This window comes from Parus major, chromosome 15 (genome assembly GCF_001522545.3).
Source record: "Parus major isolate Abel chromosome 15, Parus_major1.1, whole genome shotgun sequence".
Lineage (NCBI taxonomy): Eukaryota > Metazoa > Chordata > Aves > Passeriformes > Paridae > Parus > Parus major.
The window spans coordinates 7319277-7342853 of record NC_031784.1 but is presented as its reverse complement, the minus strand read 5'-3'; the positions used below and the strand labels follow the sequence as shown (position 1 = coordinate 7342853).

The window sequence follows — 23577 nt, the reverse complement described above, 5'->3', positions numbered from 1 at the left end:
AAAAGGAATAGAAACAGACCAGGAAGATGGGAGAGGTATGTAAAAAGGACAGTATCAGAGTACAACTATTTTTACAATTGATTATTGCTGATTTGGGTTTTCCTCACTTCATTCCAGCGCTGTAGCTCATTAAGCTCTAGTCTGGTTTTGTGAATGAAATATGGAAAACAAAGCACTTCAAACGAAGTGAGAAGATTTTTAAATTTTTTACACAATGCCCCAAGAGGCTCATAACTAATGCAACTGAGATCTAGTACAGGTCACTGTCTCGGCATTACAGCAGCAAGCTCTACACAGCTATTTTTTCGCGGGGTCACCCTATCGGACTCAAAGCTTTATATGCCGTGTGCGCCTTGCCGGGGCGTGGGGTGCGGTCAGAGAGAAGCTGGCCCCTGCTACCACCTCGGCCTCGGCACAAACAGCCCCGGCTCCCGGCGTGAGGCGTCGGGAGCAGCCGCAGGTGAGCGATGACTCCTTTTAGTGAGGGCACAGGGTCGCTGCTGCTTTCGGAGCCGTCACGGGCAGGGCGGGCACTGAGGCCACGCAGCATCCGAGTCCGGGCGTGGGGGCTTCCACCGGCAGCGCCGAGCGGGCTGGGAGGGCCGCTACCTTTGGCGCTAATTCCGCAGGAAAGGTTAGGCTGCCTCTGGGCCAGGGCCAGGGCCAACCCCACTGCGGAGCCCCCACTCGGCTGCATCATCTCCTTAACCCGGAGTTCCCTCAGCGCCCAGGTCTGAGGGACGAGCTGCGCAGGAGCACCGGGCGCGGCGGTGGCTACCAGAGCCCTCACGGAGGGAGGCGGCGGCCGCCGCCCGTCCTGCCTCGGGGTAGAGCGGAGAGGCGGCCCGCTCGAGCCCGGCACCTGGGGGCGATGGGAAAGGCTCGGGGGACCTTCCCAGGGCGTTTTGGGCGTCGGAAGGCGCGGCCGCTGCCAGGCCCGAGCCCCGCGGGTACCGCGTACCTGAGAGCGCTCGGACCGTACGGCACAGCCCCGATACTGCCGGGGGACGCGCCCGCCGCCACAGCGCCGCCATGCTGTACGGCACAGGGCCCCGCGCCCGCCAGGACCCTGCGGGGTGGCCGCGCAGCGCCTGAGCGGAGGGCGACGGGGCCCCCTGGGGAGCCCGCGCGGGAACCGCCTGAGGGGAGCGCTCGGCCCGGAGCCCTCACGGGGCTGGAGGAGGTGGGCAGAGGCTCTCTGGCGCTGGTGAATCACAAACACCGGCACACAATCGTTGGGGTTGGAAGGAACCTCTGGAGATCACGCAGTCCAACCCCTCGTACAATGCACGGCTACCTGGAGCAGGTGGAATGGTGGTTTGAAATGTCTCCAGAGAGGAAAACAGCACGACCTCCCATGGCAGCTGTTCCAGTGCTCTGCCACCACCAAGATAAAGTTCGTCCTCATGCTGAGGTAAAACCTCATGTGTTTTAGTTTATGGCATTGCTCCTCATCCTGTCATACTATTAATGTGATTCCCTTTCAGTCTTCTCATCAGAGTAAACAAGCCCAGCTCCCACAATCTCTCCTCATAAGAGATGCTCCAGCCCCCTCACCATCTTCATGGCCTGTGCTGGACCCTCTTCAATAGTTCCTTGTCCTTGTTATACTATGGAGCCCAGAATTTGACACATTATTCCAATTCTGAGCTCCTCAATTAAAATCAGTTAAAGTTAGACATTAGGAAGGAAAAAAAAAATAAAAAAATCCCACCGTTTGCTTGAGTGGCTTCCCCCCAGATCCTGCTGTAGAAAGGGTTTGGGAAAGGCCTTTTGGGAAAGACAAGGATCAGGATGACTGCCCTTCACTGATACCCAAGACCTGTCCTTTGCCCTCTAAACCAGCCATCCCTCTGCAGCAGATGTGGTGATAGGAGCTGCCACAGCCCCTCCTCAGGTGCCGGGCACTGGCTGACAGTCAGAAACTTCTGAGGAGGTTTGAACAAAACAAATGAGGTGTTAGAGGCAACAGGAGATGTTGCTCCATGTTCCTGTGATTGTGAACAGGACTTGGATCTGGAGAAGGGGGTTCCTCTGCTGGAATTCTGGAGTGGGGCCCAAGCATTGTGGAACAGTGACCCCGAACTGCACCAACAGCTTTTATACATGGCTGGGCTGTAGTGGGACAGATATTTGCTTGGAACAACCTGCCAGAGCATCCCTACAGCTTCAGGCAGCATTCCCTATCCCTGTGCCACATGCCTGCTATTGATTAAACCAGGTCAATGGTGCTGACCTATCCTGAATGGGAGCTGTGGGAGTTAATATATGATGTGTTCTGACAGCCTGAGTTAAAAGGCCTCAAAGCTGGCCTTGATCAAAACAGATCAAGGAAATGAGTTCCTTGTTCAGAGGTGCTGGCTTGGCCTTTACTGAAGCTCAATACTTACCCTGTCTGCTGCCGTAGGTAGTGGGTCATACGTGTTAAATACCATCACAGCCAAACCAGAGTTTGGGACACAGAATCAGACACGTTTTCTACAGAAAAAAAGGTTTCAGGCAGTCGTAGTTCAGGCTCTGGAGCAGGGGACCCGCTCACAAGGGGGCAGCATCCAACCATTTTATTTCAGAAAACATCAATCCTCTGGTCCACAGCTGAGGAGAAATGTCAGGAAATTAAAATACTCCAAAAAAAGTTTTCTAGAATTCACTTCACCTCCAGTGTAAGGTCTCCTTATTTTTGTTAACCCCATTAATGTTTGAAAACACATGAAAAAGGAATTATTATCACTTTAGTAAGTGGATTGATGATTTTTTCCAGCATCATTACTATTAACCATCACCCCCAAAATACAAGAAAACCATAGACAAATCCTCTGTTATAACCAGAAACAGTTACCCACTGCAACAGCACTAGAAAGAAATTTCTAGAGCATACTGAGAGGCCTTTGAATTAAAGAAGCATATTTGGATATAATCTTTTATGCTTTTCAAGGTACATACATGCAAATTTCTTTCAGCTTTTCATGTTAGCCACTATTCTGAGTTGAATCAGGCAGTGTTGAGCATATGCTCTTCACAGAAATTTAGTTCAGACATGTAGGATCAAGGGTAGAATTAACTCTCCCCAAACACAAAACAAGTTTATGTGAGGAGATGGCCCTGCAGCATTATGGTGTTCTGCTAATAAGGAAAGGCCTTAAATGTGGCAAAGCAAAAAACTAAAATTGAAACTAAATTGAACCAAATGAAAGGAAGGTGGGGTTCAGTTTCTTCTACTGTGTCTCTGTGGATACTGAATGTGAGAAATCAGGTAGGTAGCACAGTGTCTGCAACTAAGTCACATAACTTGCTCACACTGGCCTGAGAAAGTATGGCCTGAGAAATCATAAGGAGGAATCCAAACAGTCCTGAGAGAAGGAAAACAACCTTTGCAGGTGTTGTTTGTCATCTTGTTGTTTACTTGTAAGAAACGGTCAAGAGGTGTAGTTCCTAACTGTCCAGTGATGGTAATGTGTGGGTTTGATGACCAATGAGAGGTTTACCTTTTCAGACCTTCTCGGAACTGTCTATTAAAGATCTGTAAGAATAAAAAGTGCTCTCTTTTGCAACTAAGGCTAGCGAGTCTGTCATCAGTTTGCCGTTCCTAATACAGTGCAACATGTCTCAAATGAAAGGATGAGAGGAATTGTTCAGATTGGAAAATACAGGTGGTGCTGTGCCACTGTGTGACCATGTGATGCTGAGATGTCCCCAGTCCTGTGGCTGTATCCCACAGCTCAGGATAAAGCACAGTGCAGTTGCACAGGCTTTCCCATCAGGACTGCCAGCTTCAGAAGAAAGTCCAAAGTCTGTGCTGTGCCATTCCGTTTGTTCCTACTCATTCTCACAGGCTTGATCCTTGAGAGTGATAAGAGGCAAGCAGCAGCAAGGAGGAGTGGGTTGTGCTGATGGTGACAGTATCAGTAAGAGCAGCAGCCCCTGGCATTTCCTTCTGTCTGCTGAGAGCAGGGGTGTCTGTGCTGCACTTCAAAACTCTTTTTCAGGGACCGGAGACAGATACTGGTTATCAAATGTGGTTTCTACTGTATCTTTGGCTCAGCTCATATGGCTTTCTTCTTTTAGTTCTTTTGTGGTTAGTGTTATGTTGATTAGATAATTAGTGATGCACACGCACACACGTATATATATAATAACTTCTTTTAAGAAAACAAGTCCTTTAGCATCAAATACATTCTATTACTAGAAATCATTTAGACAAAGCCTTGTGTTTCTGCAGTGAAAGAATATATACTTCCAAAATTGAGATTAAAATACTTCTTACAAGATAGCTGTCAGACTTAACATCATATTTCCACTGGGTTTTGTCAGTTGTAGCGAGCCATATTTAAAGTAATAAATTAACTTATACACTACTTGTGGTTTGGTTTATTTCCAGGGGGAGATGTTTATTCAATATATTTTAAACAGTGTGGTATTAAAAGGGTAAAGGAGACACTGTATCGGACAGGTACATAAATCCATTCAACAAAAAAAGGTGCTTTGTCAGTCATTAATTGGTTTTGTTAGCAGGCAAACTTTCTCCTTTTGAACTTATTGTAAAGACAGCTTGCAATTCTGTATGTTGTTTCTTTTGTAGGAAATAAATTTTATTATATTTATCAACAGCTTACTTAACTTCTCCCTCATGAAGATGACCAGGACCAAATACTTTTTATACCAAACCTTTTAGAAAGGTTTGAAAATTTTGACTTTCCAAGCACATCTTCTTGTCTTTCCTGTTTTTCTGGCATAGTTTCCTTCATGTTTTATATTCCCAGATCAGCAACCAGGAAGGGTGGGGGGAAAAAGAGACTTGTCAGGTTGATACTGTCTTTGGAAATCATCACTTTGTGTCCTTTTTAGTGGGTGGAGTGGGAAATCGATTCTGTCAGAGGTTGCATTTTGTGGTGTGACCTAATGAATAATTTACAGAAGTGTCAGTGAACTCTACTGGATCACTGGTTGAACTAAGCTGTCTCCGCATGAGGTAGGACCTTTTGGTTTCTTACCATCTCTTTCTTTTAAAGATTATTTAAGAATTATTTTGAGAAATTTGTCTCAGAGTAAGACTTGTGCTGAATTTAATCTATGCCTTTTTATTCTTTCCTTCCTTAACATAGATAGATCTTCTGTTTATAGATTGTCCTGAACAAGTAATTGATTGCACGTAAGGGAAAAAACCAGCAGAAACAGATGACACTTCAAGTAACAAGTGATAACTGCTTGTATTATCTGTTCAAATTTAGACTACAGATTTGCTGGCCACCCTTGCTCTCTTTTAGCTGTTTCCTATTTTAGATATTGCCAGGCAGTTTCCGGATTCAGACATGAGCGGTGCTTCCTTTCCTCAAAATTCTTCTTTTGCATGTTCCTCAGCAAGAGAGACTAATTTGACTGTGGAAAGCAGCAAATTTCCATAAAAGAAAATCCCTCCTGCTATTCTGAAAATGCAAGCTCAAAAGAATTTTCTTCCACTCAGTGTTTCACATGATTTGTGGGGTTTATGATAATGTGCTAGCTCTCCTGTCTCCCTTTGTTTTGGCTTTTAAAAACCAGTCTTTGTCTGGGATTATTAGAAGAAGGGAATGCCATTTGTTGTTATGCCAGGCATGGATTTAGGGGGAAAAGCTCTAGCTCCGTGCTATGCACAGCAAGTGGGAATGGCCCCGCCACGCTGCATCATGTGATTGCAGCTGGGAGCTCTATCCATGAGCAAGTCTGCTCAAGTTTGTGCAGCCACATCAGAGCTAAAGTGGCGACTGTCAGGGTGAGTCAGCCTGAAACAGCCAGTTATCCTGAGCTGCTGCCATTCATGTAATGTTGCTCTCAGGCTAATGCCTCCTGGCTCTACACCTTCCCATAGATGTGCCCTGTGAATCCAGTACCTGACAGATAATCTGAAGTACCAAATCCATCTTTTAAGATCTTAGTCTTACATTAAAAATTATATTACAATATACACTGACATATTTGCACTTCTCTAACCTGGATGTATTAATATCAAAGCAGACTTTTATTGTCTAGACAAGGATAAGTCATATAGATAGTATATAAATTCACTTACTGTGGAGTTTTTAGCATTGTTAGTACATTAGTAAAAACTTGCAGAATTATCCATACTTACATAGAACACATGTTAGGCTAATAGGTAGATTAAAGAGAGGCATAAACCAATGTCTATCAGGCTACCAAAAAGATTTCTTCTCTTGGGGAAGAAAATACCCCATATTACAAGATTTCAGCTTTCTGCTGGAGGCAATTTTTGGACATTATCACACAGTTTGGGAGGCTTAACCAACTTGAACCTCCAGCTTTGTCTAATTTGCAGTTATTGCCATTCACTATTTTTATGCATGTAATGAAATATCTAGACAGCAGCAAGGGTTACTTGCTGGCGTAGCTTTTATCACACAAGTAAACAGCTGTGGGCAGGCAGAAGCAAGTTTGCTCCTCCCATGCTTCGAGCCTGAAGAATATAATTCAGCTCTAAGTTAGAAGACTTTTAAAAGTGTTGTCATGGGATGTTGCTCAATCTGGGAAGTCTTGGCACTAAATTACGCTGCTAAGCAGAAGCGGGGCTGACACCACCCACAACTAGCTGTAGTTAACTGCAAGGACTTCTCCAAAGAGCAGCTGTATACTTACACAAGGTCAGTGCTTAGAGTAAGTTTTACTATTTTAAACTCTTTTCTCCACAGCCCAGCAGTAAAAAATTTCTCTTCTAATTTGAATTGTGGGAGGCATCAGGGATCGTGAAGACAAAACCAGCTTTTGACCAGACAGGAAATTACTGTCAGTGAAGCTGGACTACAGTGTTACTGAATTCATAATTTGTTGTGCTTGATGTCTGCATTAAAAGAAAATATTTGTAGAGCTAAAGCCCAGTTATACATGGAAGGGATAGTTTAAAGTTATTCTGTATTGACACTGGGGACTGCTGTATTGCAGGGTCATAGTTATGTTTTGTTTAGAGCTACTAGAAACACTTCAATCTTCACCCACCTATTTTCCCCCACAATTCTTAATTCAATTAATCTGCTTAAAATTATTTGGTTTTCTCTTGTCATGCTCTCAGGTGGTCTGTAATTCTTTCAAGGACTTCCCCTATCACTTGACAAAGTCTGAAGTTTTCAGAACTTCAGCTCCTGTTTTTGTTACATTTGGTACAAACACATTCTTTAGGTCATTAAAAAGTTTCTAGGCTTGAGCTTCAAACACTTGCTGACTAGGTCTGAGTTTTGCAGTAAGAATACAGGAGAAGAACTATTACTATATTGTGTTTGGGCTTTTTGTTTTTCTTCTGATTTTCTTTGATGGTGCAATTTAATTGCAGCTGGATTATATTGTTCCCACCTCAAAGGAAACAGTATAGACAGACAAGCTAAGAACAACGTTTGTTAGAATAAACCTCTTCTTAGAGCAGTTTGTAGCAGAATATTTTTCTAACCAGAAGCCACAGAAATTCAAATGTGCTATTTATAATGTATTGATTGCAGCTCCTCCTGTAGTTGCTATTAAGCCATTTGCTATACATACCTCGCCTGCCTCCAGCAGCACTCTATATTTAACCCACATGCCTAGGTCTTGTTCCTACCAATTCTGCTCTGGCTGTAGCATGCCATGTCTGAGCTGAAAAAGGAACTAAATCCCTTGGGCCAAATTCATTCCTGAAGTTGCTTGATTGAACACATTGCATTTACACTGAGCACAGATTTGGCTCATACCTGACTTTGTCAGCATTCACTGTGCTGTAACTAAGTAACAAGAGCGCTGTCGTTAGGGGACAGATGAATAGCTTTCTCTACGGTTATTAGAGCACTGAGCACCTTTAAGGAGTGCAGAATCTGTGAAAGGAGGAGTTGGGGAAAAGGACACCGCTCCTTTTAGAGTCTGTGTAACAGAACTGATAAGCTATTCCTGTGATGTGATCGAATGTGACTGAATACTGCAGGCTCTTGGACTCTTATTCTGTAAAATCCACAGGAGAGCAGCACAGGAAAAGATCGGAGGGAACAGCTTCTGCTATACTAAGAAAGGTACATATTTATATTTTCTTATTTGTCAGGCTTGACATGATGTGTTATCTTAGATAATGTCACTATTTTAAACAGAGGTGCTTATGAAAGGAGTGGTGTTTTCCACATTTTGACTGGCACTCATTGTCAGGAAGCCAATCCGTGGGCAGCAACAGCTTTCAGTGAGAGAGAGTAGGACATATTTGTGTGTAACGCATTTGTACTGGATTGTAAATCTTGACAGCTGAAAGAAGTGAGATGAGATAACCCTGACTAATTGAAAATTTAATTTATGGCTATAAGTATGCTGGAATTTGGTATTCATTTGTATTCAAGAAAAAGCTGAATGCAAGTCAAGCTTCACTTCAGTCACATTTGGTTGAATAGATGCTTTTATAAGTGTTTTGCTGCAGATGTGTTTTGTGGAGGTTTTCATTCTCAAGAGGGAGTTCTGCAAAGTATCTCTGAAGAAGAGACAAAAAGCGTGTACTTTTGCTTGCTAGTCCTGTTGGTGCTTATAGAGTATCCTTCTGATGCCCATAATGGATATTTTTTATCTTATGTCCTTTACAAACAAAATACTGTCAACTACGTCATACTGATGAACTCTGTGAACAACCTTAAACAACCTTTACTTTGTCTCTGCACTTCTGCTTACTCTGTCATGGACTTCTCCAACAAAACCCTCAGGTTCAGAACCACATGCATTTGCACAGCTTTGCAGTATTGAAATACTAAAGAAAAACTTCCTGATTTACAGCTTTAGTTTGCATTAATGAGAAAAGAGTTGGATCACATTTACACCACAAGCAACTTTCTTGCCACCCAAGTTTAGCAATATTTCTCAGCAGTCTGGTACCCAGTTTACTTCTGACAGTCTCATACTGTTGTCTTTCAGCATTCCTTCAGGATCACTGGAATTAAAAGTGACTGGGAATTTTTTGAAAAAACATAATTTTGGCAGCAGTCCTTGAAAACAGATCTTAATGTGTGAGGCCATTCTAAAGCTCTCTCAGAAAGCAATTTCTAGAGAATTTGGAATAGAGAGCCTCTATGCCCACTCCAGGCACTTTTCTGGGGAGGGCTTTCACTCAAGATTTGAAACCAATCCTTACCCTGCTCTATCTCAGGCTCCCTCTTCCCACACTGTGTTTGGTTACCTGCTGTGGTGGCTCCCACCTTGTCTGGTGTGTTAGAGCTGTTAATTTTCACAGAAATAAGTCATCATTTCAGCAGAGATTTCCTTCCTAATCTTTCAGATCCCTCAGTGGGTGTCCTCACTACCAAGTTTTAGTTGTGCACTCCCCCCAGCCTGAAGAGCAGCCTGTGGATTGCAGAAAGCTGTGCTGGGAGAGAGACAGATTTACAGTAGATTAGCTGGTAGCCTTGGAAGCAGGGCAGGAGCATGCAGTGGGGATTTGGGACACTAAGGATTCAGCCCTGTGATATAAGGAAGAGACTGTGAAATAGGTCTGTCTTGAGGACAATTAGCCATTTTGGTGGTCTTTCCTCTTCCTTTCTCCCTACCTCCATTAGGGGCAAAATCATTCAATAAGAGCTTGATTTTACCCCCTGGGGAACATGAAAATCTCAGCTTAGAAAACTTTTCACATATCAATTCCTCATATGCTGTCAGGGCAGATCACTTTCTACTTTTGTCAGTCCTCACAGGTAGGATTTGTACAGTTCTGCTGAGCCACCCTAATCACTGGTCTTAAACAGTGGTACAAATAGTACAAACACATCTGGAGTGCTCCAGCAGGAGTAAGGATTATCAGAAACAAGCACTTCCTAGGGGTATCTGAAAGGGTCTTATTCCTGAAAAGCTGTCTTTCCTTAAGGCCTGGTAAAGTGCATTTCTTACCCTTGAAGAATTCTCTCACCCCAAACTCTGGCTTTAATCATGCAGTGTGTTCACTAGGTCAGTCTGGGTTAGATTGCTACAAATTCTTGTGGATCTGCATGTTGGATGGAGATAAAGCCTCTCTGTGTGGCCAGTTCATTCTAAACACTGCACTTCTTTATGGGGCACATAACCATTATATAAACTTTCTGCTTTGGGTAATAGCACCGAATACCATCTAGAGAATGACTACTGGGAAGTGACTTTTAAGTGGGTAGCAATTATCCTAATTGAAATCTATGTGGGGAGAATGGATTTAAACACCCTTATGAAGCTTATTTGATGGGGCTCCCAAGTAGGCAGTAGGCACTTTTCTGTTCTTTTCCTTTTATTCAGTAAGAAGAAACTTGTATTTGTTTCCTTTCAACCTGAGAAGAGGGAAGAAGACAAATGGCTATGGGGGCAGAAAACAACCATCAGAACTTTGCATTTGTGGAAGACAGGTAGTTTTTTAGTTGAGACAGTGAAGCTAAATTATAGTAATTTGAAAAAAACTGAGAGGAAAATCTAGATTTCAGGCAAGAAATAGTGAAAAATTATATAAAGTCTGCTCAGATTATTTTCATGATGTCAGTGGAAAATCTGAATGTCAAACTCCCAGACTAAGTTTCCATTGAAATACAAGCTATTCACATTTGGCAATATGATTATTCTTCACAGAGCAGTTGCACTCACTTGAAAATACATAAACAGTAATGAAAGAATAGAAGGTAAAAATATATTTTTTGACCTTTAAATGTACTAAATTATGAAGCTGTTGAATTGTGTTGCCTACAGCAACAGGATACAATATGTTTGGCAGAAGTTAGTTTAGACTTTCTGACCAAAATACTCTGCTTTTCTTGCTCTGGGAAAACATCAAGACAAACAAAATGCCACAAAAGAGAGATTGCCTCATTCTAAGAGTCAGAAACTGCAGTCCCAGCACAGCACAGATCTCCTCTGGCCTAGTGCAGGACATTGTTAAAATATGTGTAGAGATATACTGACTCTTCTGCATTGTTTTCACAGTGCTTCATGAACAGCTAAGATATCCTTACTAGTGTGCAAATCCTCTCCATACTTCAGTGCATCAATGTCTAAAGGCATAATTTCAGCTGATGCTGAAAAAGATTGAATTATATAAACTTATCAAGTGCTCCCCATTCACCAGGTTATGTGAGTTAATAAAGTAAAATTAGATTCTAAACCCTTTAGCACCAGAATGTTGAAAGTAGTGTCTGGATGCGTGGAGACTCATAATGAACTCTTAAACAACCAACCGGTACTTGGCAGTTAGATTAAATGCATGAAAAATTATAGCAAGACTGGATGTACCATCTTTCCTCAAAGGCCTGAATTGTCAGCTGGCTGAAAGCTCTTTAGGAAAGCATTTGAAGCACTGCTTGTCTCCAAATTTTCCCAGTTGTTCATAAACTCAAGAATAATAATGTCACAAAGGCATTTGCTGTGCAGACAAAACTACTTTGCCTTTCCCCAGGTGTTGTACATACATTCATAGCAGGGACTTTTCTGAAAAAGATTAATTCAGCTTTACAATGCCTTGAAAGTTTACACACATAGCAGTAACTTTAACTCTTGCGGCAACACAGAGGAAGATAAGACAGCTCATCCAAGGCCAGATCAGAAAAACATTGCCAAAATGAGACTCAAAGCTAAGTCCCCTGGCTCAGGGTCACAAAGTTTCCTCTCATTCCAGCCCTGGAGAATACCAGTCTAATGTATGTGCTGTCTTTGTACAGAAGTGTGGATTTTTTGTGATAATGTTTAGGACTTAATTTTCAGTACAAAGCAAAGTAATAGCAGTTTATCAAAGCCGAAACTGTAATGAAAGGCTCTGTAATTAGGCTTAGAAGGATTCACCTTGATTAGAAAAAATGCTCTATCCAGCAGTTTTCCACCTCACAAGTATTTCAATATCTGTCATCTCTTATTTTTGCATCTGTAGGAAATTACATCTTGTTAATTACTCATAATTAATGTAATGAACTGAGCTTCAGAATAGTTAAATATGATACTTCTTTAATCCACTGAGTATGAATCTCACTAGGATATATGCTTTTGTTAAAACATTTAAAGGTGCTTACTTTCACATGCTTATTTTTCTTCTCAATAAACATCAGTTTTTAGCAGAGGGATGTTGGTTTGGAATCAGAGAACAGTTGCAATCAGTAGTTTACATCACATTTCCATACACTTTCCTCTAACAGTGTTATGAAAACTTTGTACCATTTTTATGAAACACTGAAAAAGATCTCAGTTCAATCTGGTTACTTGGACTTACCTTAAAAATTTATGTTACCAATTTTTCTAATCCTAACTTTTTCATGTCAGGAAATTCTAAGCAATTCTTTCTTAGCAGAGGTTGGAAAAATGTATCAGAAGGATTGATAAATAGCATTACTGAAAGATCCTTACTGTAACCTTTGGTGAAATGGCTGGAGTCAGCTGCATGAGAATAAAGAACAGATCATAGTGGTTTGCGCTCCATCACATGGGCATTTTTATGATTTTAGAAAAACTGAGTATCATATGATAGGGGATACTTAATCCCCTAACTTAACATCTGTTGGCATAATAGCAGATCTCTAAGTCTGAGCCAATATCTTGATGTTTCTTTTAAAGCCACTGGAATGACTTAGGTGTTCTCCACTGGCAGGTAAGTTGGGGCAGCAGATTCCCACATTTTGTGTCTGCTTCTCTCTTTGAAAATGTCTTTTTAGATTTCTGTAAGTTGAAACAGAGATACTCCCATTCAAATGCTGATTGTTTGATTATGGTGTGCATCAGGGGAAAACTGCTGAGCTGCATTATCAAGTTATGATTCGGTCTTATGAAACCTGCCAAAATGAGTAAGATTAGATGCACAAGAAAATAACTCAGTGCTTTAGAAAGACTCATCAGCAGTTTGATGGGTTTGGGCATGAAATTTTAATATGTTTTCTTTTAAAATCTGTCCTCTCAAAAACAGATGTACTGATATGTGCTATTCGTTCTTTCCCATAATGTTGTCCCTCTAGTTTTCTGTTTACTCCCTTGCTGAATTTTTCATTTGCCTACTATTTTCTACTTCAAAATTTAGCTTTCAAAGAGAAGGCTCCTTTTATTATAGTGTTTCTAAAGCACAGAAGAGGTTGCAGTGCTAACCTGTGTATTTGGAACCTCCATATAAGCATTAAATAATAAGAGTGGCTGCCTTGTAATAAATGGTTATGGGAAAGTTGACTATATGCAAGTTCAGTTTTATTGCATACTTAATGAATCTCATGAATCCACATTAAAGCTAAAATTACTGTTGCATTTTCTAAAGCTGTCATAACATGACTGTCTCCTAGGTAGTGGTAGTTTTAAATTTGAATTACACACTTAATTTTCATATCAAATATTTTCCAGCTAAGAATACGAAAGCAATTACCTATTTTGGTACCGATCTTTTTTCCCTCTGGGTGCATGACCATCACCAATGCCTCTTGCTCTTGGCAGACTGCCTTTACAGTCTACTGCTGTCACTAAATTTATTTTCACACCTATGAAGACAGAAATTAAGAGGGACAAACCTTGAAAAAAACTGTATTAAAAAAAAGAAAGAAAACCACAATGTGTGTGTTTCTCTCTTTTTAGAAGGTACCTTCTCTGGAAAGCGGTTCTCAGGATAATTGCCTCCTGAAGGAGTTCTGCTAAGAACAACCCATACTGCCAGTTTATGAAGGTGCTGGAGTGTTATACAGAAATATTAAAAATAATAAAAACCCCAGTAGTTTAAAAACACTCGATATCTCAAAAATAAGTGAACTCATCTAGGAATGGAAAAATCAGCACACACTCTGTAGGTTGTTTTTACCTGTGAGCAACCTCTGGGAAGGCAGGTGGGCTCTGCTCTTACATGTGGTACCTCTTATGTGTGGTAGCAGTCATGTGGGATTCAAGTGCAAAGATCTGAGGCACTGTAAGAAGTAGATCCCTCTGAGTACTTGATTCATACAGTCAGTCTGAAAAAGCATTCCTGCAGGACAGAGAGCAGGGCTGAGTTAGCCTACAGAGGCTGTCTCTTCCTGTTTTGATAAATCTCATTAAAAGGTCTCATACCAATGCCAAGCAATAAAGGAGGAAAGCTGTTCCCCCAGAAATACACTACCTAGTTCATCCTGCTGCTCCCATCCTGCTCTGGCTGTCTGACAGATCTTTGAAGGGCAGCCCCAAACATGCTGGCAGAATCTCATAGTGCTGAAGCAACAGCCTGTGGCAAGGTCTGCTCAGAGAATGCCAAAATATCCATTGTATCCAGAGGATTATGTCTGGCAGTGGTCTACAGCAATTCTGAATGCCAGCAGTCTTCAGTCCTAGAGGCACCTGACTGTAGCTGGACTGTCACCAAGTGAGTCATGGATGTGCAGGGTAACAGTTTCACCTGTCCAGAGCAGGAAGGTTAGAGACCTGCTGGCCTCAGGAAGTGGTTCCTGGGCACCATCCATTCATTGGCATTCAGAATAATTATCTCTCACCTGTGTCAGTAATCCAAATCCACGAACAATGACCATAAAATCAACTAAGCCATAAAAGTCAAGACCAGTCGAGTGAAGCTAGAGAGATATTTTATGTTAAACTGATGATCTTTTCACAGCCCTATTGAAGTTCTCCATGGGCAGATAATGTGAAACATTTTCATGTAGAAAAACTAAAGTGAGCTGAAGTCCCATCTGAAAGGTACAGGACAATTTGGCTTAGTCAGTAGAACTACTATTGCACAGAGGGAGAGAAGAAAATTGACATTCAGACCTTCAAGATCCTGTTGAAGTGATGAAGCAGGCTCATATTATCTAGGAAGAAATATTCAGGAAGTCCAAGAATCTGCTAATGATGCTGGCAGGCTCTGAAAGGAAACGTCTCAGGTCAGACTTTGCAAGAAAAGCATTCAGGGTAACTGTTAACATTGGTAACTGCTTAAAAGCAAAATAAATACTTTTGACAGCTCCAAACAAATCATACTTGCTCTGCAACTAAGATAAGAGGATGGGTGAACAAAATCAGCTGTACTGTATCTTGAGCATATCTCCATGGAAACTCAGTCATCCTCTGAAGTCAAAATGTGTTCTGCATGATGATTCAAAATTTAAATAGTGGGATAGATTTTCCCCATGTGCATATGCCAAATCCCACTACAGAATGGAGGTCAGACCATCCATTAACATTAGGATTTTTCTGGGACAATATTTGAGGAAACAAAAAAGAGAAGCAAGAACAAGTAGGAAGAGATTTGGAGAAATTTTGTTATCTCCTAGAATGAGATAATCTTTGTCATTGGTCTTGGGTAACTTAGGTAAAATTTTTGAGGATGTTGTAGCTCCTACTGGAGCTAGAACACATTTGATGCTGGAAGCTCCTCGTGCAGTGGGATGCTTGGAGCCAGGACTGAGCAGCTGTGTGGGGGAAGGGACTAGAGCATTAAATAAAGCTACTTGTTAACTGCCTGTAGAATTGGCTTTTAAAGGAAGTGCTACAGAGCACCATCTATTACCAAGTGACAGAGAGCCTTTTACAGCTACTCTGGACACAATCATAATTAAACTCTGCGTGTTCCTGTTCAGTATGGTTGGTTGTGGGTTATTGAGCTCAATATTTATAAAAAGGACAGCCCTCTCCTGTGCCACCTTAACCCTGGGCTGTTTTTCTCTTTTCTTCCAGATGCTGGAGAGCTCTTCAATCCCTTTGTTCATTGTCTTCATCCTGCTTTTCATTTTGTTGCTCATTGTGTTGCTCATCAGGAAAAACGGCACTGCTGCCCTTATCTGGAATGAAATAATCCGGGAGAAAGTAACCAATTTCATCATGAATCAGAGCAAAGAACAGAGGATTTTAAATTTTGTCCTGCAGCATGCAGTCCGAGGAGACCCCTGTAGTGTGGTGGACACTATAGATAAATACTGCTCCCAGAAAGAGTGGGCCATGAACGTGGGTGATGAGAAAGGTAATTGCAGCAGGGGTCAGCATCGGAAAAGATCCTTCAAGACTAGCCTAGTAGAGACATCTGATTGTGTTCACATGGCAACTTCCACCTGCTGCTGCTGCAAACACCCTAACCCACACAGCCTTGTGCTCAGCAGAGTAGTTCTGTCAACAGTATTACCTCCTTGTGCAGATGTTTTTGAGAAGGGGTATCCAGTGACTCATTCAGAAAGTCACAGCAGCAGATGTGGGTTTCTGTGTTGTGTACATTGCAAGTGTATAAGCAGAGAGTGGCAACTGATGGGAAAAATCTAGGGTTGCATTATACCTCACTTTATACACAGGGTGCTTTTAAGGCATAATGCATATGCATAAGTTAAATTTCAGATCCTTAACAACAAGATAGCAAATTGAAAAAAAAAAAAACCCAAAATTTTGTTTAACGATATGAATTTTGTGTATGCAGGCATAAATTAGAAGTTTCTGTTGAAGAGAGACATCCTATCCATGTCATACAGTATCAGACATTGTTGCTCTTTAACAAGTAAATAATTTTGTTCTTGTCTCCTAAAGAAAAATATGGGAACAAAACCTTTTTTTCATAGCTGCAGGAAAGCAGAAATCTTTTCAAAAAAATATGACGGCAAAATGTTAATATGTTCCCTTATGAATTAGAAACAAAAGTACCTCTTGCTGGGAAATTTCTGGGGAAACTTGCTTAGTCTGGGATTAACATAGCTAATGAAATACAACTGTAAGCACCATAATAGAAATGCTCTTCTGACATGGGTACAGTTTTTGAAAGTAGCTTCTCAGCATACCTGGCTGGGGTGCTTAGGGCAGCAGAACAGTGGGTCATGGCTGAATAGGAATACTTAAAGCTCTGAACTTTGAACATTTGTGATTAAATTCTTAATAATTTCACTCTAGTTTTACTCTGATGGCCTTTCCTCAGATAAGACCCATCAAAGCTAGTGCATCTTTAGTCCCTGAGATTTCAGAAGTGACTACATGGCCTCAAGATGCCTCATCATCATCATCATAATCTTCATAAACAAGTAACACCCAGAAGAATATCCCTTAATGACCATGACTTAGTATAAAATCCCTTCCACTACTTTTTGAGTTTAGTTATCTAGTTTCTAGCCACACAAATAAGAGGAAATTTCTCACAAATAAATAATTTTCTTCAAAAGGACTGAACATAGTACACTGTCATTTCTTTTTGGGAACATTTTCTGTTGTTAGCAATTGAATAATGTTTTCAATCCCACTAATTCGTGCAGTGAAACCATTATTTTGCAACTTTGTAAGTAGACTTTTCCTTTTTCCTTTAAAGATGAGAATTTAGAATAAGAAATTTTATATCAGACTACAGCATGTAACAATAGCAACAATCATGAGCACTCAAAATCCAGGAGTTACATATTTCAGAAACATGGCCAATTTCTGCAGTAAGTTCTTCGAAAAAATGTCTGCATTTTCCCTTTCTAACACTATAAATTATTTAATTCAGGGAATTCCTTACTCAGAAATATGTATAGTATGAAACTAATATTTCTTTTAGTCGAAAGTTTGCATTTTGAGACTTAAAATGTCCATGATTTACTTGATCACAAGCCAGTTTGCAAAGGATACAGTATAGAATTTGACATCAACTCTTAATTTTTGAATGTCCTGAGTAACTGGGTACATGGATTTTTTAAGTTTCTTGTCACTAACCTGCTCTTCTGTATATGAACCACTTTGATTTTGTCAAAAGGCAATCTTTTCCCATTTTAACCAGGTAAAATTCTAGACAAGACAGTGGAAGAGGCCAATCCATCAGTTGCCCTGGAGCTGGGAACGTACTGTGGCTACTCAGCAGTGAGGATTTCTCGGCTACTGAAGGCAGGAGCTCGTCTGCTCACTGTGGAGTTCAACCCAGAATTTGCTGCTATAGCTAAACAGATGATTGAGTTTGCTGGAGTACAAGATAAGGTAAATACCATTTTGTCTGTAACCACTACAGCAAAACTGGTTACATTGTTTTCTCTTTTTCTTTTTCCTTGTACCCATGGGCCTTATAAATTTAATCAACACCATGCTTAGTTACAGTGCCTGACCTCTCACAGCAGGACTTCACTACATTGCCTTCCAAAAGCCAGAACACTGGATTTCTCAATATAAACTAAAAGGTTCAAATTGGTGTCAAGACTGACAACAAAAAACGGAACCACAGTCCAATTTGTTACAAAAGCTCACAGGAATCAGTTGTATTATGTGCAATGTACTTCAAATGAGAAGTATTCACCCAAATCTAGCTGGTCACAATACCCATATCTAGGTTTTGTGCAGTAAGAGGCATCTTGACTCTATATAGCTGGTTGAGATACAGGTGTTTACAGTCTATATTCCTCCCCCCACCCCCCTCCAGGTTGGGGAATTCATGCCTGAGAATGTCTTCAGCAGACAACTCACTTCAGTGGAGCTGGAAACACTGGAGGAAATAAGTCCCACTGAGGGACCTTCTAATGTGTTTCTTGACTTCTTGAAGAGAACCTGAAGTACTAGTGACATCTAAAACTGCATTTCCCCATCTGATTTAATCTCCTGATCAGCTATGAGTCATAAACCAGACATTTCTTTACCACTTTATTCCTCCTCTCACGGTTTATGGCACTTGCCTAACAAAAATCCACATATAGCAGCTGCTTTCAGTTTAACAGTAGTAACTCAAATAAAGCTGTGAGGAAGATATAACATGCTCTGTTCTGTCTCTTCCTTTTCCTGGCCATATCAATTTTACATACTGCAGCCTCCATCTTTATTCTTATCTAACCTGTTCTCTCTATTTTTTCCTTTGCTTGGACTACAAGACTCAACTGAGATGTAACTAAAAAGAAAAGTACTTAAAAGCAGTGTTTTCAACAGGAGATTTCCACGTTTCCAGTAAAGACACATACAATACAATAAAAACAACAGGTCACTTTTTCTGTTGTTAATTTAAAAACCAACAAAATCCAAAACACCCAAATTCATATTTTGGTACATAACTGAGTTAGTTTGTAAAAAATAAGAAAGTACATTTGACCTAACCCTACCAAATAATTCAACTGACACAATATTGAGCTATAAACATGATCCCTGATGTCTGGCTATGATTTAAAATGAGCTGGGAGCATATGATTTTTCTTAATGGTTTGCAGTTCATCAGATGATTTGTATTTCAGGTTAAACTCCTAGAAGGCCCTTCAGAGGAAATTATCCCCCAGCTGAAAAAAAAATACGAAGTGGACACTCTGGATTTTGTCTTCCTGGACCACTGGAAAGACAGATACACACCAGACACCATCCTGCTTCAGGTCAGTTTGCACAATTCCAGTCCTAAAAGTACAGTAGCAAATACCTTCATGTCTGTGAGACCTCTCTTCTCCATGAGGGACCACATCTGCTGTAAAATGAAGACTGGCAGCCAAAACAGCAGCCTTATAAGAAAAGAGGATTTGAAAGACAGGACCCTAAACTTTTGTTAAGGACAACTGCCAACACTACATAGCTCAGGACTTAGTGAGTACTCCTGAACCATTCTGTTTCCTGAACATACAGGTGTGCAGCAGAAATCCTCCCTGGAAGAATGCATGGCCTGAGTCTTGCACTCCATAGGAGTGCCTGCATGGTCACCAACCAGAACACTTGACCCAAAGCCCATCCTGATCCTGGGAAAGGGTGAAATGTAGGACCTGCTTATTCCAGCTTCACCTCTCTAATTTCCTCAGTACCCCTTTTTTTGCCGGGGTCTATGATGCCAGCAGAGCCTCTTGATGGAAATACCATTTTGGTAGCACAGTTATGGAGCCTGACTTGTCTTGAGTCTTTACAGTCCACCTAATTAATTTGCTGTAAAGCAATGTTAAGAAGAGTGCAGACTGCCCCAGCCAGGCACTTCCCAGGGAAATGCTGTCTAACTCTATGTCCAGCCCCAAATGTGGAAACATTATGTGTGTACCTTCCCAAGCTGCCTTAACCATTGCTGTGGGTATTACAAAGTAAGTTGGCTGTAACAGCAGTAGGCAGTTGCAGAGGACTTACAGATAGGAAGGTATTTTCATGCGTTAAATAAGAGATTGACAACATCTGTACCTATCAGCACATACAGATACTCTCCTAGCTGATAACATTTTCTACAACCGCCTGTTTTTATGGAAGTGCCATTTTTCAATTATTTTCTTCACAAATAAATCCACTTTTTTTGAGCCTGCCTCTTAAGTTGAGAACCTGCCAAATACTTCCTGACCCCTGCTTGAGGACTACAACACTATTTTCTGACCCAGGCCCCCTGGTTTTTTTAGTTTTAAGCCCTGTCCTCCAGAAAGCTGTTTGAAAAGGAAATTTGTTTGGGGTTATGAACAGCTAGTATTGAATTTACACAGCAGTAGCTGAAGAAAATGTTCCCTCCCTACAGTTATTTTGTACTCAGAGAATGCTTTCTTTTAAACTGCCTGTGTAAGGATGACTGAGCTCTTTCCACAGTGCATCCTTATCGGAACTCAGCCTTCACAATACAGCCAAAACAAACAGTTTTTAGTTCCATGGTAATGGTTAGTCTGATGCAACTGTGATACAAAGTTGCAAAAAACGCCCATGAAATTAAGAGGAGAAAGAAAAAGATCCTCAAATTTTCTCAGATGTCACAAACTTTCTAAAATGTATTTTTGGCAGGTATTTCAGTAAGAATAGTTAATAGTTAAGTATGAATATATTCAAATGAAATATGTATATATTGGAAATGGTCCAGACAAAAAAGCCAGACATGAAAAGCATCCGAAATCCTGATGACCAGTGGAAAATTCAGTATGTTGTCTCTTGCAGGCTTCTGTAAGCTGTGCAATAGAAACAGACTGGAGGGTATTTGACGTGTCTCTAAAATCACTTCTACTGTGCTGACTGGTGTTCAGTCCCCAGAGGCAAGAGCAATAAGCTCAATGACTTCTGCAGGACACTCGTCAATAGAACTGCTCTCATGGACTGGCAGTGATGAAAAATACCCCATGTTTTGGCTACAGCTACTGCCTGTAACCACAGGATAACAACCAAGCTGATTTAGCTACAGACTTCGTTTTAAAACAGCTGGTAAGCTCAGATAAGCAACTTCTTCTAGACAAAGATACCAGTAAAAATTAGGTTTTTAGGTTTACTGAGGATAAGCATTGCACTTGAAGTGACTATTGCAAGTTAGTTATGTCTTGTGGAAATTTGTCAGAGGGATCTTCATTGTGCAAAAACCTTGCTTCATGCCCAGATCCTGAACAAAATGGCAGAAAGTTAAGATGAAAGGAAAACAAGCGCAGAAAATCTTTCATTCTTTTCATGGTTTTGGAGTTGAAGTTTTTAAACATGAGGGAAAACAAAGCCACCTTACTGATCATGTAGACACAATCACTAGCTGGAAACAAGCTGAAGAGCAAACCACACAATTCCACTTGGTTTGCTATTTCAGAATCGGCATCTCTAATGTTCTACTAATAAACAGAAAAAATCAGGAAATGACCACAAAGGATCCGAGAGTTACTCAGCTTCTCTCGTGTCTCTTCGACCTTCCAGACCTGTACCACAATGGGTTTTTGGAGGCAGTCACTTGAGTATACCTGGTTAACATGAAGGTACATTACATTCAAGCCAATGTCTGCTTAACAGCCACTATGAAGCCATTTCTCTTCTTTCTAGGAATGCAACTTGCTGAGGAAGGGCTCAATTCTTCTGGCTGACAATATAATTTTCCCAGGAGCTCCAGATTTCCTTAACTATGTCCGCAAGAGCCCCCATTTCCAGTGCACTAACTACCCATCTCATCTGGAATATATGCAAGTAGAAGATGCTATGGAGAAGGCTGTGTTTTTGGGATAGAGAGTCATTAATAATCAACTTTTGTTTCAAATGATGTAAATGCAACTACACAGGTTAACTTGTCCATGCTTTACAGTTTTTTTAATTATTTTTTTATTTTGGAGTCTGTAATTAAACAAGCACTAGTGATCTTTTTAGGCGAGGTAGAAAGCAAAATATGGAGTAAGTTGGGCCTGTGCCGCTGTTCCACATTAACTCGGAAAATCCAAGGTGATACAGATTACCTTGCCTTGACCAACACATCATCAAACAACAGAGTCTGTTATTTTGAGCTTAACTTGAACAACCACAGTGTGGGTTTAGGGTGGGGAAATACACTGCAACTTCTGAAGACTTGTGTCCCCAAGCTAAACTCATTAATCATTAGCAAGAGTGGAAAAAAATATCCATGTTGCAAGAAAAGACCATTTCATGTGCCCTGTTTTTGCTAAATTACCAGCATGCCTCTTGATGCAGTGAAGGCTCCTATTGTGAGATCAGATATTTCTTTGTACATTTACTGCAAAAGTTAATCATCTCTATGTGAGAGAAAAGAGCACACACTGAAAGAAGGCAGACCCATGTAGTGATGAGAAAAACAAAACAGAATTTTGAAACCACAAACAAATAAAATTATTCATCTGCCCATGCAGAGGCAGGGAAAACTGAAGTAGTAAACAGATGAAAATAAACACAGTAACAGGTAACAAAAGGAGCAGACTCCTTGCAAAAAGATGTAGAACTACGTAATATTTGACCTTGAGAAGATGCTATTTATCCCCTCATTATACTGTACATACATAGTACATGCTTTTTAGGGGCAGGGCAAGCTGCTTACTCTGAAGTGCTGGGTATGTTTAAGATGCTGTATAGAAGTCTAGAAGGAATGGGTTTTAGCAGGTGGGTCCTGCACACCCTGGTTAACCTCACTGCTGTTACACCATGTGAATAGTGTGGGTTGTCATTGAGAAGATTCAAAGCCAAATATGAAGTCTCTAACTCACCTGAATGATGCAGAAATCCAGTGGCATTTCCTAGCATGTCCTGTGATTATATAAGGCAGCAACAGTCACATTTATAAATAAAAAAAATAAAATACAACAGAGCAGGGGCATGACTTTCGTTTTTTCCAGTGAATTCTGTACTGCATGTCAAGCTTCCAGACTTGAAACAGCCAAGGAAAGATCCAAGTTGAATATCAAGGATAACCATTCTTGTCTTTCCCAGTATGAATTCTTCCAAGTCTGTTCAAATTTCTTCCTTGCACAGCCCACCTTACCACAGTGGTCCCTCCCCTGGCCTGTGTGCTGCAGAAAATCCACCTCCAGGACACAAGGAAGGAGCAGAGGATCACCAAATGATAACTAGAATAGATTAGGGTGAGAGAGTCAGTTTAGAAATGGACCAAGCAAACCATGGTGACAGAGCTAGCTTTGTAAAGTGTGATTTCACAGGGATAGGAGAAGGTAACACTATCAGAGTTTTCCTGACAAGCTAACTCTGGCATATTGAGGAAGATACAAGTTTTCCTGTACTGGGTTAGATTATGCAGAAGCAGCCTCAGGTGACTTTGTTGTGCTCTGTTCTGTGTAGAGCCAACACTGAGTTCTAGCACTTCCATCTCATACTGTAAGTCAGTGATTAGTTCTGTAACAATGCTCAACAGCATGTCCTCTTGGTATTCAGCTCAACTCCAAGTCATTGGAGCAAAGTCCTTCAGGCGGTTGGAAAGAATTTTTGCAAAATTTGCAATGCAAAATAATTTTCAAGCACATTTACTGGCATATACAAGAAAAAAAGAGAGAAAACTGAAAAATCTGAATACATACGGCAGACAAAAAAAATGGTACATCTGAAGCCTTGACTCCA

General features: G+C 41.0%; 2 protein-coding genes and 1 long non-coding RNA gene across 14 annotated transcripts in view; 1 reads left to right on the top strand and 2 right to left on the bottom strand.

The window, feature by feature from the left end:
* Nucleotides 1-1069, bottom strand: part of TXNRD2 (thioredoxin reductase 2) — a 33205-nt gene extending 32136 nt beyond the window's left edge. The window contains exon 1 of one of the 2 annotated variants that reach the window (XM_015643641.1): nt 962-1069. In XM_015643641.1, the coding sequence (XP_015499127.1) occupies nt 962-1034 (73 nt within the window). In that variant the 5' untranslated portion in view covers nt 1035-1069. Of the gene's footprint in view, nt 1-609; nt 797-961 lie in introns of those variants that run through there. The other variant, XM_015643640.2, reaches the window with a different exon arrangement.
* COMT (catechol-O-methyltransferase) lies at nt 17-22825 on the top strand. Of its 11 annotated transcripts, XM_015643648.3 has the most exons (7): nt 6439-6632; nt 7966-8018; nt 13522-13609; nt 15583-15865; nt 17630-17823; nt 19056-19187; nt 21550-22825. In XM_015643648.3, exons 3-7 carry the CDS (start codon nt 13604-13606, stop codon nt 21727-21729), a joined length of 795 nt encoding a protein of 264 aa, XP_015499134.1. In that variant the 5' UTR covers nt 6439-6632; nt 7966-8018; nt 13522-13603; the 3' UTR covers nt 21730-22825. The 11 variants fall into 11 exon arrangements, 10 of the variants coding, with proteins under 10 accessions (XP_015499133.1, XP_015499140.1, XP_033373982.1 ...); XR_004499520.1 differs by lacking the exons at nt 6439-6632; nt 7966-8018; nt 13522-13609 and adding exons at nt 1396-1414; nt 20695-20955 and having other exon boundaries at nt 21550-21660; XM_015643652.3 differs by lacking the exons at nt 6439-6632; nt 13522-13609 and adding an exon at nt 4953-4969.
* Nucleotides 13204-14786, bottom strand: LOC117245175. The gene is made up of 3 exons (XR_004499521.1): nt 14036-14786; nt 13742-13903; nt 13204-13427 (listed from the first exon to the last, which is right to left on the bottom strand). It is a non-coding gene; the product is annotated as an uncharacterized LOC117245175 (long non-coding RNA).
* Nucleotides 22826-23577: the final 752 nt, after the last annotated feature.